Source organism: Drosophila teissieri, chromosome 2L (assembly GCF_016746235.2).
Source record: "Drosophila teissieri strain GT53w chromosome 2L, Prin_Dtei_1.1, whole genome shotgun sequence".
Lineage (NCBI taxonomy): Eukaryota > Metazoa > Arthropoda > Insecta > Diptera > Drosophilidae > Drosophila > Drosophila teissieri.
In genome coordinates, this window is record NC_053029.1 from 26312418 (window position 1) to 26327786 (window position 15369).

General features: G+C 41.7%; 1 protein-coding gene across 2 annotated transcripts in view; it reads right to left on the bottom strand.

Moving 5' to 3' along the window:
- Window positions 1-1005: 1005 nt before the first annotated feature.
- The window catches only part of LOC122626232 (kelch-like protein 10), a 168651-nt gene continuing 154287 nt past the window's right edge, over window positions 1006-15369 (bottom strand). For both annotated transcript variants that reach the window (XM_043806408.1, XM_043806409.1), the window contains 2 exons: window positions 2686-2808; window positions 1006-2626 (listed from right to left, as the gene is read on the bottom strand). In XM_043806408.1, coding sequence (XP_043662343.1) covers window positions 1328-2626; window positions 2686-2808 — 1422 coding nt within the window. In that variant the 3' untranslated portion in view covers window positions 1006-1327. The remainder of the gene's footprint in view (window positions 2627-2685; window positions 2809-15369) is intronic.

Genomic DNA, 15369 nt, shown 5'->3' on the forward strand with positions numbered 1-15369 from the left:
ACTAATGACTGCGTCTTCCAGACAACCGCCAGGCGATACAACATTACGTTGACCCCACGTCTGCTCTGACAGGTCGCGTCAGTTCCACCGGGCGACCGCAGGGTTAACGTTACGAATTCTCTAAAACAGTCGACCGGGTTTTCACCGTAATCACGCACGCGGGTTCTTGCTAGGAATAGGCCCGCCTGTTTAAAAACTACCAGATTCGCCGGGTCAACGACAGGGTCTGGTCTCGATTCGCGGTCTAGGATGTCGTCTTAAACTAGTCGTGCCTTGTGGTAATGGACCACAGTGATGATTTTTCCCGAACGTCTCGACGTTGCGTTCTTGTCCTTTCGCTGACTTTCGCGGCTGTAGCTTCCTTGCTGCTTACTTTGCGTCGCGTTGTTCACTAGTATTTACGATCTCCTCGAAAAACTTTTTTTCAACACACAATCGAAACATTTTTATGAATCAAAGTACATGAAAAGTGCATAAAAACCAATTTATAAATATAAGAATAATTTTGTATGTATGTAAGTTAACGGTGGAGCTTTTACTGATGGATCCACCTTTCCCCCCACACCCCGTGCCATCTCAGCACGGCGACGATCAAGCTAGTCAAGCTAAGCCTACCGAGGATTAGCAACAAGGTATTACCAACTGCTGAGGCAAAACGAATTGGGCCGGCGAATGGAGTACTTACACTTAACTACTTAAGTTTAAAATTTTTGAATACAATTATAACGTTGAATTAAACTTCGCTGCCACTCACTTGGGAATTCACAGCTGCTTCGCTGCCACTCACTTGAGGATTCACAGCGGGCCAGGACCGAACCTCTATGACTAGGTATAGGCCTATGGAAGTCCTGACAAAGGACATAACTTGTATATGTAAGCATAGACATTGGCAAAAGTGGAGGCAATCATTTGGCAGATAAATAAAAACGCGTAGCTTTTCGAAAGAAAGTAAGAGGGTAACGTTGAAAACTCAATAATAGTAAATTGTTTAGTTGTTTATTCTGGATTCCTGCTAATTAGTAGTGCTTTATTTTAGATATTGCATTAAATTTTGATGTAAACTACAGATATTAATTAGGTTGTCTAATTTCTTGTTAATTCAATTTTAAATTAAAAATGCCGAGTCTTATATTCTTAATTTGGTATATGGACATACGCTTTCTGACCCTTGTAATTCTCTTTGTGTAATAGTTTCGAAATATGAGCCTAACGGACGTGGGCTACATATTTAAAGCTAAAGAAATCTTGCCACACGCTAACGCATCATCTGCACTCTTATTAAGAACATTTATTTTTTCGCATCCGAACAACATGTCGACGCCAACTCCTATGTACGACGACGAATTTCATGATGGGAGCCATGGCGTTGGTTACGCATTTGCACATGAATACGCCTATTGTTGTCCAGAGCCCTATCCTCCATTACTCTATTTAGTTGATCAGCAAACACCAATTGAGGTTGAACTGGTGCCGTTTCAGCAGCGTTTTGCTGCCCTACATAGGGTGGAATAATCCGCCTTGGTAGTGATGTTTGCTGTTGCTCATCAGCCTCGTCTTCTTCATCAGGACTTTCGTAGTTATCCATGACTCTGTCATTGTTTTCCACTAACATCTGCGTGGCATTGCCATGTGCAATATTCTCCCGAGCCATGGCGGTTGCCATAAGACGCTGACGTCGCTCTTCCATTAGACGATCCCGCTCTTTGTGTATGTAGTCTCGTTTGTTTGGGAGCCCAGCTATGTTATTTGCGGACAAGGCGGAGCGAACAATGTTCATATCTGTGGCTTCCATCCATTCATCTGTTTCTGCTACGTAGCATTCCGTATGAGAGATCGTGGAGACTCCATTAAAGCCGCCGATAGCGAAGATCATATCGTCGATAATCTCAAGTCCAAAGTTGCTGCGCGAGTGGTTCATTTCACGGATAAAATGCCAAGTCTGCGTGTCCGGATCAAAGCGTTCTCCGGTAGATAGACGCGCTGTACCGTTAAAGCCGCCGATAACGTATAGCTGGTTCCTAAAAGCCACGCAGCTCACTCCAGACCGACGATGATTCATGTTAGGTATTCTAGTCCAAGAGTTGGTTATGGGATCATAATACTCCGCGCTGTCCAGGCACTCTTGGCCGTTGAATCCCCCTGTGGCATAGATGCGTTCTTGCAAAGTGCAGGCGCTGGCATCAGAACGTTGCATGTTCATTGGTGGGATAACGGACCATTGGTTGGTCCTAGGATTATACCGCTCAACGGTGTTCAGGCGGTTATGACCGTCGTAGCCGCCGATTGCATATATCATGCCATTTAACTCTGTTACACTGACGTAGCAGCGCCTGCAATGCATCGGCGCGATTTCGTTCCATTTTTTTTTTACAGCATCAAAAACGCGGCATGTGTTGAAATACTCTACGCCATCATATCCGCCAATCGAGAATATTTTAAAACCCAGCACTGCGGTTCCATGATAGGCACGGGGACCAGCAGGATCTTCTGCGTTAATGGTTACCCATCTATCGGCCCTCGTGTCATAAGTTTCGATGCATCCTTTTGATGTACCACCGCTCCAGCCGCCAATCGCGAAGATCACTTCATGCGGTAGCCTTGGCATTGCCAATGGTGGAGTGGTAAGCTTTGGTTAAAATAATAAAATTTAGTGTCTTATAGTTGGGAAAAGAAAATTAACATTACCTCGTCTGCCTGAGGATTCAAAAAGTCCAGGTCGTACATAAATTTAAAGGTGTCAACAATAAGCGGCTTAGCGGCTTCACATTGCAAGACGTACGGGTGTTCCTTAACCTCTTCCATGAAGCACTATAAAATGATAACCAATATTGATTTATACAGAATTAAAAAAAAAAGTTAAGACACACTAATGTCGCGTGTTCCGACATTTAAATATGAATATTTTAATCAGCTAGTGAGAGGTGAGGCAGTCATTTTTAAAAAATTAACAAGAGAGAGTTCCTTGATACCCGTTAATCAGCTAGTGTTTAACAATCTGTTTTGCATATAGATAGAAATTGACTAAAAAAAAATATAGTTAAAAACAAAGTTCGAATTTTTTTAAGGCTTATGGGCGTTAGAATAGGCGTAACTAAATTTTTTTGGAGCATATCAATAAAAGACAAATACTAAAAAAAAAAACAAGAGAGAACGCTATAGTCGAGTTCCCCCCCGACTATCTGATACCCGTTACTCAGCTATTGGAAGTGCGAAGGAGAATCTTCAACACTGACAGTTTTTGGCGGCTTGTGGACGTTAGAGTGGGCGTTGCAAAAAGTTGTTTGGCAAATAGAGATATAGTTACACAACTAACAATAATGTAAAAAAATATCAAAACATTTTTCAAAAGTGTGGGCGTGGCAGATTTGGGCGGTTTGTGGGAGTGGTATAAAGTTTATTTGCAAATAGATAGAAATTTACACGACTAACAATCTGGTGGACAGCGCGGCCAATTCAAATCGCCTCTCAGGCTGATGAGTTTTTTTGGCTAATCGAGAGATATTTACACAACTAACAAAAATGTAAAAAAAATATCAAAACATTTTTCAAATATCTCATCTCGAATTTCTAGCTTTTCTAGTTCCTGAGATCTCGACGTTCATACGGACAGACAGACGGACATGGCCAGATCGACTCCTTCTGCCGGTAACATATTGGCATTGAGAAAAATCGAGAGAAATTTGCAGGACTAACAAAACTGTGAAAAAATATCTTTGCGATTGGCGACTGGAGCGGTGGCACATCAAAAGGATGCATCGAAACTTATGACACGAGGGCCGATAGATGGGTAACCATTATCGAAGAGGATCCTGCTGGTCCCCGTGCCTATCATGGAACCGCAGTGCTGCTTGGCGGATATGATGGCGTAGAGTATTTCATGCCGCGATTTTGATGCTGAAACCAGACGACGTCCAGATCCATTTCATGCAATGCAGGCAAGAACAAGAGAGAACTCGAGTCGAGTTCCCCGACTATCTGATACCCGTTACTCAGCTATTGGAAGTGCAAAGGAGAGACTTCAACACTTCAACACCCCTTGCGATTTTTTCCCAGGACCCTAAAAGACTTCAAGAAAAACAACAGAGCCAATATCGCCGAACTACCCATTGAAATGCTCCAAAGAGTTCACGAAAACTTCAATAAACGTCTTCTTCAGTGTATTCAGAGTGAGGGCTCTCATTTGCCCTATTCAAAACCGTATAAATTTTAATTTCCAATACTAACATTTAAGGAAAAATAAAAAGTTTCGTAATTTTTCATTACATTGCGTTTTAATTTATAATCCATCTGTCTTGCGCGAGTTAGTTCCCTCAGTAGGTTCGGGGAGTGGAATGCTGAAGATTTAGCTGAAGTTGTTTCCCAAATGAAACGTCCGCTGGAATTGAGTTCGCAAATCTGAATGATTTCTTTCATTTCTTTCTCGTACTTTAAAATTTGGTTTGATACATTGTGCTTATTTTAATATGCTGATCACCCGAAAAGTAGAAGTGGAGCTGATGCGATTCGGTGTTGCAAGAGGTTCTGTTTGGCCCGATGTTTGTGTTGATTCAGCAATTCCAGTGTTACTCGATACGACTACTCATCGATTCAAGTGGGTAGTAACGAAGTAGTTCTTGGGCCCTCTAGATCTCCGGTTGTCGAGGCGGCTTTGGCGGGAGACCGTTGAGGGTAAATGCTGAGGCGGTAACTCCTTCCCCCTCAGACTGAACTACCGACCATAGCGGGGGTATAGCTGCTGCTATCGTAGCAGGTGAAGCGATGGTGGGTGTGAAGGTGGCATGTGGTGTAACCTCTTGTTTAAAGATTGTTGTCTTTTTCGGGAAGCAGGCCACGACGAATATTACTATTACCAGTACACCGAGCATCGTGTAGGTCGTTGTTGTATGGATCTTGTTTCCCCATTGTATCCTGCTGATCTGTATTTTTGTTTCCAGGTCTTCCATCCTCAGCTCGTGTATTCCCAACTCCTGGGTTGTCCTGTTCCTCTTAATCGTCTCTATCCGAGGTATGTCCCCCTTCAACTCTGCTGTGCCAAGTCTCTCCACCGCTTCGTACTGCACGTTGGTTACCATCGCCTTGCAATGGGTGAATCTTATAAGGTTATATCTTATATCTTATAACTGCAATCCGTCTGCAGTTTTACATTTCCTCCGTTGAAAATTGCGATGTAGCCGTCCTCCGCTTCGAAGATCGTTGCGAACAATACGACGTCCTTCGTTTCGCATTCCTCTTCCTTTCCACCTAACAGTCTTGTAATACATTTCGAATTGATTTGACTTATACTTATATCGTTCTTACATATATAAATGTTCCTTACTAACTGACATTTTTCCTTATAGTAATGTATTTCATTCCCATGAATCACCATATAATTTGGAGGTATTTCTCCTCGGAATGAAAATATATCTTTCTTAAATAAAGGCAATCTAATTGAAAATAGTATGTCTGTGTCATTAATGATAGCGCTTAACTACAAAAATTCATACATATGTTCGTCAGACAATAATTGTATCCCTTGACTCTCTAATTCGTGGACACACCTGTCCGTTTCTTTCTTGTCGAATAGAAATCTGGAAATCACCCCTAACTTTTCCAACAACAGGCTCTCGGCCACGTCATTCAAGTTCAATCCTAACATATTCATAGTAAGCGAAATTCTATAAATATATTCTGACTTATAAATCCTCCTGTCCTATTCTACAAATTACGTACGCCATTGTTATAGTTGTTAATAAATGTATTTACTCTACTCTGCTCTTCGTTTATGTATTACATCAAATTCTTAAACATGAAATTGACTTTGTTGCCTGTTTTCTCCTGTGAACTTATGCTCTCTCTCAACCTTTCCTCTTCCTCTCTCATCTTCCTTGTTTCCTCTTCTAGTTTTTCGGCGTCATTCCTCTCTCATCCTCCTTATTTCCCCTTCTAGTTTTTCGACGTCATTCGCGTCTTAATTCCCGGTTATTGCTTTAACTACCGACCCCAATCCATTGATCAACCCTCTTGCTCTTCTGTGTTTCGGCCATATTCCTTCTAATCCAGTTTTCAACATCTGTAATATATTCCTCAGTGATATAACTAAGTCCCTTGTTCCAGACTCATCTACGATTTTCCCAAGTGTCCTCTCTATCCCATCTATTATTTCCTTATATTCTTGCAACTTTACGATGTGGATATAGGTTTGGTATGTTTGTATCACTCTTACCGTTCCCATTTCTATCTGAGCAATGGTTCGTTCCCTTAAAAGGGTATTATTTCGAACCTGCTCTCCCCGGCCACGGCAATGGACCACCTCTAAAAAAAATGTTATTCGTTTGGTTTATTCATTCTTCGGATTTTTTTCTTGTGTTTTTCTGCGGCTTGGTTGTTGTTAGTGTAATCTTTACTAATAAATAGGGCAACGTAGAATGGCCTTTCCTAGTTCCTAAATATCCTGTGGATGTTGTTATGGAGCTGGCCAATGATCGAGGCTCAACCGCCGTTCTTATCCGCAGTGCCGCTCGAATTAAAAGATCTCTTAAAATTGTTTTGAAATATAAAACTGTCTGGACTGTCCCGAATTGTTCGAATTCCTGGACCTGCTGGACTGGCCGCTGCCTTCTGTGTTTGTTGGTGGTTCAATCGCTAACTGCCATTGTTGTTATACCCGTTGTTATAATTGTTACTATTATAACCGTTGTTGTTATTCCCGTTACTATAATTGCTGTTGTTATAATTGTTACTATTATAACCGTTGTTGTTATTCCCGTTACTATAATTGCTGTTGTTATAATTGTTACTATTATAACCGTTGTTGTTATTCCCGTTACTATAATTGCTGTTGTTATAATTGTTACTATTATAACCGTTGTTGTTATTCCCGTTACTATAATTGCTGTTGTTATAATTGTTACTATTATAACCGTTGTTGTTATTCCCGTTACTATAATTGCTGTTGTTATAATTGTTACTGTTATAACCGTTCCACTGCGTACCTCGGCTCGGTTCTGATTCCATCTGGAGTTTCCGTTCTGGTAATTGCAATATGGTCCTTGATAGCCTGTAGAATCCCCCTGATTGAAATTACCTGCCCTGAAGCCTTGGCTATATTCGGGACCCCCATGTGCCTTATGGTTACTCCTATCGGTCCCTTTAAGGCCGAAATAAAGGCGTTGAGCACCATTTCCTCATACGATTTAATTTTCTCGCCCCTCAGCAGCTGTTTTGGTTAAACTCACCAAAGCTTTCTTCAGAGTCATAAGCCTACGTCCAGTTTCTTTTCCTTGATATGGGTCAGCTCCATTATCAAGTCTGCTCAGATCTTTTGTCTTTGAAGTGGGAGATCAATATTCTCTTGATCTGATCCCAATTTAACTCTGACTCGTCCAAATCCAGGACCTTATCCACCGCCCCTCCTATCTTGCTTGAGACAGCTCGGAGTGCTATAACTTCTATGTTCGATCTTTCTTCCCCCCTAATCAGGCCTAATACCTGCTCAACTGCTGTGTTACGTACACCCTTTTCGTGAGATCGTAAAACTTTGAAGATTCACAACCAGAATTTAAAGCAGGGGAAGGGGTACTATCATCGCGTTGACTCAGATGGATTGCGACAAAGAAAATGTAAGTCGACAATAAATGAGTCTCCAATGTCCAGGTCAAGGACGCTATCAACCCTTAAAATAACAGTACCTACTTTGGAAGACTCCAGGACTAACAAGAAACACCCTTTGAAGGAAGACCATAGTTCCAATAAAATCTCAGGATGGGCGGCAAGGAGTCTAAAGCCTCCGACAACACAGCAAATGTGATCAACGCAGTGGAGGTTGTCGACCACAAGCAGGAAATAGCAGGGGTGCAGCATACCCTGGAATTCATCGCTGCTTTATTGATCTTTCTGGCTCTATTAAAGCTAGTGAAAATCTACAAGAGATCCATACAGCGGAGGAGGGACCATCACCATACACTGGACAGAATTGCATCCAGTTTACCAAAAAAGGGCATAACTGAAAAATACTAACGGCAAAACAATTAAACAATTAATTGCCTGACTGACGAGACAAGCCGCCATCGCCGCAAGCAACTGAGACCCGCCTGGTCCGGGGTCCGGAGTGCTGGTGCTGCGATGAGCGGCCCGCCTGTCAGCAGGTGCCCGGGAAATAGCGCCTCTCCGTCGCTTGGGTCCTGGCTGAGCGCTCCGAGGGGCCGCGAGTTCATCGTGGCCTCGATCCCGACGAGGACTGTTGCCAGCTCTTCGGCGTTTAGGAGTGCGCTGCCACCGCTCGTAGGAGTAGGTGCTTTGCAGTTTTCACACCTGCCTCCCATAGTCCGCCCATGTGCGGAGCCCGAGGGGGTGTGAACGCAAATTCGCATCCGCTTTTTGATGCGAACTCGCGAGTTGCGTCCGCCTGCTCCTCGATCCGATCGCGAAGAGCCAGGAGGCTATGTCCAAATAAGGCTATGTAGGACTTATACGGGGGCCTTCCTCGAATTTTTAATGTCGTATAGACAGGGCCACAAAAATCAACGCCACATATCGCAAATGGGCGGAGAGCACGGAGTCTATCTGCGGGTAGATTTCCCATAATTTGTGTCATCAGTCGAGGCTTGCATTTGAAGCAGCGCACACATGATCGAACTGTCTGACTGCAGAGTTCCTGAACGTTTACGGTCCAATTACGCTGTCGTAGGATGCTCACAAGTGCTCGAGGGCCGACATGAAAATTGGAATGGTGCAAATGCCGGACGTAGCTCTGCACAAACTGCGAACGTTTCGTCAACAGCAAGGGAAACTTGGCATCATATGATATAGGAGCGTTAGCTAGTCGCCCCCCAACTCGCAACAACGAAAAGTTGCACCAAGTGCCTGTATCTTCATGGATGAATGGGTTCAATCGCTGAAGACTTGGGCCGACCTTGGAGCCTTTACGAACCTTTTCAATTTCTACTTGATACTCGTGCTTTTGTACTATTTCGACAATCTTATGAAACGCTTCATTATATTCAGTCGGTGACAGAGTTTCTTCGAAAACTATACTCTTGTCTTTGCATTTTCTTATAAAGCGGAACATATAAGCGAACACTCTAAGCAGTTTGAGGTGTGACGAAAACCCCTCGATAACATCCAGCTAATCGGAAATTTGACCAGCAGCGGTCAGCCCGACCACAGTCTTCCTAGCTTCCTGACGCAAGACTTCCTCATCCGGCTCGAAATGCGCATTTTTGGGCCAGTTTTCTTCTTCGTCCTTCAGAAATGGTGGGCCAGTGAACCAGATCGACTGCCCTATCTCGTCGACGTCACAACCTCTCGAAACGATATCTGCTGGGTTCTGCTTTGTGGGAACATGCCACCATGTAGCTTCTCCTGACCATTCTTGAATCTCCGCTACCCTGTTCGAAACGAATGTCGACAACGAAGATGGATGAGATCGAATCCAGTGAAGAGTAACTTCAGAGTCCGACCAGTATACAATTCGTTTGATAGGGACTTTTAATAAGCATTTGATTCTATGGCAGAGATCTGCGAGAAGGTGAGCGGCACATAACTCTAGCCTTGGGAGAGTTTTGGTCTTGAGCGGCGCTACTTTTGACTTTGAAGTTAACAACGATAATTTAAAACCTTCGGAAGTTTTGCTACGCATATAGACGCAAGCTCCATAAGCTCTCATGGAGGCGTCGGCAAAGGCATGTAGCTGTACCGGTGACAATGGGTCGGTATGCACGAACCGAGGAATCGATATCTCATCCAGTTGAGACAGAGTGCTTTTTAGGATATCCCAAGCTGTTTCCAAATGCATCGAAATTGACTCATCCCAATCTAACTTATTAAGCCAGAGTTCCTGCAATAGGATCTTTCCTTTAATCATAATGGGACTTAACAAGCCGAGGGGGTCAAACAGCTTCGATGTCACCGATAGTATGTTCCGTTTTGTCGCTCGGAGACCCATGACAGAAGTGTCAATTTTGAACTTGAAGGCATCTTCGCTAGGCAACCACGATATTCCTAACGCCTTAGTTGACTCTGAATCCGAAATAGGTATCGACTTAACTGTGCTCTCAGATGCAGTGACCTCAGGTGAGTTTGAAAACCACTTTGTCAATTCAAAACCTGCTGTTTGAAGAACCTGAGACACTTCAGACTTAATTGTCTTTAGCTCCTCTACGCATGCAGCACCAGTTAACATGTCATCGACGTAAAAATCGAATCCAATTACGTCGGCAGCTCTAGGGAATGAACATTTAGCAGATTCACTCAACCTCTTTAAACACCGAATAGCCAGAAATGGGGCTGGTCCAGTACCATATGTGACGGTGTTGAGCTTGTATAATCTCAAGGATTCAGAGGGGTCTCTCCTCCACACTATGAGTTGAAACTTCCTATCCCCTTCATTAACCATTACTTGGCGATACATCTTTTTTACAGCGGCATTCAGGGCATACCTGTGTAGCCAGAAGCGGAGTAGAGTGGAGTACAACTCTTCTTGAATTGTCGGCCCCACCATCAGGATGTAGTTTAAGGCCACCTGAGACGATGTTTTGCAGGACGCATCGAACACGACGCGCAACTTTGTTGACGTACTCTGGGGCCTTAACACGCATTGATGGGGAATGACATAATGTGGAGTGGAAGGGATTTTGTTGTCTGTAGGCGACATATGACCTAGGGCGAGATATTCTTCCATGAATTCCAAGTAGATGGTCTTCAAGTTAGGATCTCGAGTTTACCTTCGCTCAAGCGACAAAAACCGCCGTTTTGCAACCTCGAAGGAGTTGCCTAATCCATTTGGATCTGATTTTAACGGCAGCCTAACTTCAAACCGACCTGATGGCAATACCTGAGTAGTCATCCTATAATGGTCTTCACATAACTTGTACTCAGGCGACAGAATTTTCTTTGGATTTGGCAATTCCTCCAGCGACCAAAATTTCTGTAGTGTGCTGTCAATCGATACTAAAGGTTCTTCACTACAACTGAAACTATTCACAACTTGTTTCGGGACTGCAGACTTGTATCTGCCCGAAACAACCCAACCAAGAAGGGTCTTTTGTTGAGTTGGATAGTCAGGACCTTGTCTAATTTGACCAACAGCTAGCAATTCGAAAAATGATTCTGCTCCTGTCAACATATAAATTTTTTTTGACTTGTAGAAATATGGAAATATTTTTGTATCATCTCCTATCGATAACAGAGAACCATAAATCGAAGAAACAGTATCGATAAGGTTTCTCAAGGAACAAGCGGACTGATGCGATATTTTAGGCAGACTAAACAATGTTGATATATTATTCATAAAGATGAAGCATTCGTTATCGTAAACCTTTTTTAAACTGGCTAGTGCCTTTTCGTAATTGCTCTCGGTGACTTGGTAAGCTTTAACTGTTCCTAAAGCTTCACCAGAGAGACATGAAAATAAATGGTTAAATGTTTCGATAACTGGAATGCTGGCGTCTTTATGAACCAAAGTTTCGAAAAGGCTGATGAAATTTTAGAACTCCGAATAATCTCCACTGAATTTTGGCAATGCCAAATTCGGAAGTCGCGCACGAGTTGGAGCTACATCAGCTGATCCCGGAGCTTCGCTGACTCTTGCTACCTTCAAGGCAGACAACAGGGACATTATTTTTGCCTTGGTCACTATTCAAAGCTCTTCGAACTCGTCGCTAAATTCATCGCTACAATCTATGTCTTCTATCTGTTCTTGTAATTGATTTGCCTTACTAATTGAAGCATTTAAGTTTTCTAGTCGACATTTCAATTCTTCCTCTAATATCGGAATCAATCCCGTTTTTAATCGCTCATTTAATCGGCAAATTGTTCTAACCCGACTTTGGAGCTTGCTTTTCAGCTCTTCCAGAACAGATTTATTTTTGGTTTCTAGGCTCATTTTAAATTAAATTAATTAAATATTATTTCCGAATTAAATAAATAAATGGCCGAAACAAATTATCTCAAATCAGACCGACAATATAATTTAATAACCTTCGAATCAATAATTAGAAATTTATAAAACCAAACTATATTGATACGTACATATGTATGTGCCAAGAACTGAAAGCGAGATGCAATATTCCAGCACAAGACAATAAACATTAAATTTGTCTATAACTCTAGCTTTCAATTTTTTGCACAAATACCTGTGATTTCCGAATGCTAATTTTAGCGGCCACTTTCCTTAAAAGTTCCCTCGGTGGTGGCGGCAATTCCGGAAGCAGGGTATTTCGCGACCGACACGGAATATGTTTAAGAAATATTTATTGTTTAAACACAATAGCGCGTCGCGGGCAACAATATATTTATTTATTGCACTCAAAAAAAAACAAAGAACAATTTTTTTATTTTTTTTATTTTGCACTTTTATATTATTATATATATATATTATTATATATTATATATGTGTCACTTTCACTTTAATTTGTTTAAACTAATTCTTGTCCACCCGGGGGCGCCATAAAGAATTTAATTAGTTTATTAAAATATTGATAGAACTTGGTGGCAAGAATAATTAGTTAATTTCGGAACCACGACAACGAAAAAATGCGTGTGCTCGTGTTGAATTCAATTTTACGACTTCATCTCTATTTAACATATGTGTTCTAAGGCCTAGCTTAACAGAGGTTGGCGAAGACGGGGCGAATTCGCAAAGAGCGAGAGAGAGTTTTATTATGCTCCCTAAACTAACTTACACTAGACTTCAAATTTTTTCTACTTCACATGCCAACAATAAACAACAAACAATAAACAATGACCGACAATATGAGTTCCGCCAACAATATTATTATTATTTTATTTATTTTATTATATTAATATTATATTATTATTATATTATTATTATATTATTATTAAATTATTATCATATTATTATTATATTATTATTATATTAATATTATATTATTATTATATTATTATATTATTTTTGCGTCAAATCATGCGGCACCCAAACATCAAGCTTTTTTTTGTATCCAGCCTTCTGCAGATGGTTTAAAATGGTTTGGTGACTAACTCCCATCTCCTGGGCGATGTCACGAGATGCCACATGCCGGTCTAACTCGATGTATTCCATGATTTGATCGGTATTTGTCGTCACAGGTCTTCCGCCGGCTGGCTTATCCATGGTGTCGTTTTCACCGGCTCTGAATCGTCGAAACCATTCTTCCGCGGTTCGAAGTTATAGAGTACCATCCCCCAAAACACCATTAATCTCACGGAACGTTTCTCTAGCGGATTTGCCTTTAACGAAGGAAAACTTTAAAATAGCGCGAATTTCGGCGTTAGTGAACTCCATGTTTACACGTCTATAACTGTTGAACGCAATATCCAAACTAATCATGCATAGCGTCGTTTTGTAGGTTATGTCAAGACCTTTCAAATTATGTTTAGTATTGCCAGATACGAGCTCTGTAGCGCTTTGTACATAGCCGCGAAATTCAAAAGACAAAAAGGCGGAAGGGAGATATTTGACAACCTTATATATTATTCTTATATTACTATTATATTATTATTATAATATAATATTATATTATTGGACAATATTTAAGTTTAATCAACTTCTCACTATAAATTTCTCGTACATAATGATAACGAATATCTATATGTTTTGATTTTGCATGATAAACAGGGTTCTTAACTAAATTCATAGCGCTTAAATTATCTCCATATATAGTAATAGGATTCTCATTTAAATACAAATTCATTTCATTTAAGACTTTTTTATATATACTGCTTCTGTTGCTGCTTGGGAAAGTGCCATATATTCAGCCTCAATGCTGGTCAATGCCACCGACGTCTGCTTCTTGCTTTCCCATGAAAAAGTGCTGCCTCCTAAGATGAAGACATGACCACTATACGATTTCCGATCTGTAGAGTCTCCACCTCAATCAGCGTCGACATAGCCATTTGCCCAGTCTTTTGATATTTCAGTTTCAAATCCAGCGTAGTTTTTAAGTATCGTAGTATCCGCTTTGCTGCTGCTAAATGCTCTGAATGTGGGTTGGTGTTTCGTTGTGATAGCTTACACACCGAGTGCAAAATATCAGGACGTGTTGAGATGGCTATATACATGAGTGACCCTATAATTGATTGGTACTCCATCTGGTCCACCAGCTGACAGGATTGACTTTTGCATTTGGGTTGAAAGCCTGCTTCCAACGGTACTGAAGTGGTGCGACAACTTGTCATGCAGTACTGTTCCAAGAGTTGCAAAATATGTTGCTGTTGGTTTTTAGTAATTATGCCAGTTGACCCATCTCGTTCAATGCTCATGCCAAGAAATTGGTGTATCGGCCCCTTATCGACAATCTGGAATATATTAGAAATTACTCTCTTGATCTCCTTTAACTCACCAAGGTCTGAACAGCAGACCATAAGGTCGTCAACGTAAACGGCTATTATGTTGGTGATAGCGCCCTTATGCCATGTATACAAGCACGGTTCGCTTGCGCACGCTGTAAAGCGTGTAACATCTTTGTAGCATCTCGTCTAGCTTCAAATTCCACATTCGACCAGACTGTTTGAGTCCATACAGGGATTTCTTGAGCTTCAAAACCCGATCATTGCCAAGCTCAAATTGTTCTGGCTGCTTCATAAAGATGTCTTCAGTGAGGTCTCCATTGAGGTATGCTGTTGACACGTCTAGTTGATGTACATGCAGTTCCAGCTCAGCCGCTATTGCTAAGACCATTCGAATTGTGGCATATCTGACCACAGGTAAAAATGTCTCCTCGTAGTTTACTCCGTAGGTTTGTCCGCAACCTTTCGCCACCAGTCTTGCTTTGTAACGCTCGATTTCACCGGTTGCGCCTCTTTTTATCGCAAATACCAACCGGCATCCAATGGCTTTTTGGCCTGGGGGCAAGGTTGCTATCTTCCAAGTCTCATTCTTTATTAGCGCGTTATACTCCTCTTGCATTGCCGCCCGCCACTCATCAGTGTTGTCGCTGGCCAAAGCTTCTTTTGTACACACTGTACAGTCAATATTTTTGTTGACTGAATTGTACTGCTTCGCTGGTCTCCCTTTGATTCCAGTCCTGATCAATCTTGGTCTTCCTCTGCCACGCTGCTCAGTACTTGCTGCACCATCGTTGTCATCTTTGACGTCTTCTGCATTTTCGCCGCTGTCGTCTGCCATTTCCCTAGTGATCGTTAGGAGTTCCGTGTTATCTTGCATTTCGCCCTTATCTGAAATTGTATCATTAGTAAACTGCTTTGAAACAAATTCAATTTTATGAGAAGCTTCTTCCATAGGCTCTATAAAACGAACATCTTTGCTCACGTTCATATTCTTGGCGACTTTATCGTACAGGCGATAAGCTTTGGATATGTCAGAGTATCCAACCGAAAGTTTGAAGATGGCTTACTGTAGGTTTTCTTCCATTCCATGGGGTGTATGAGGAA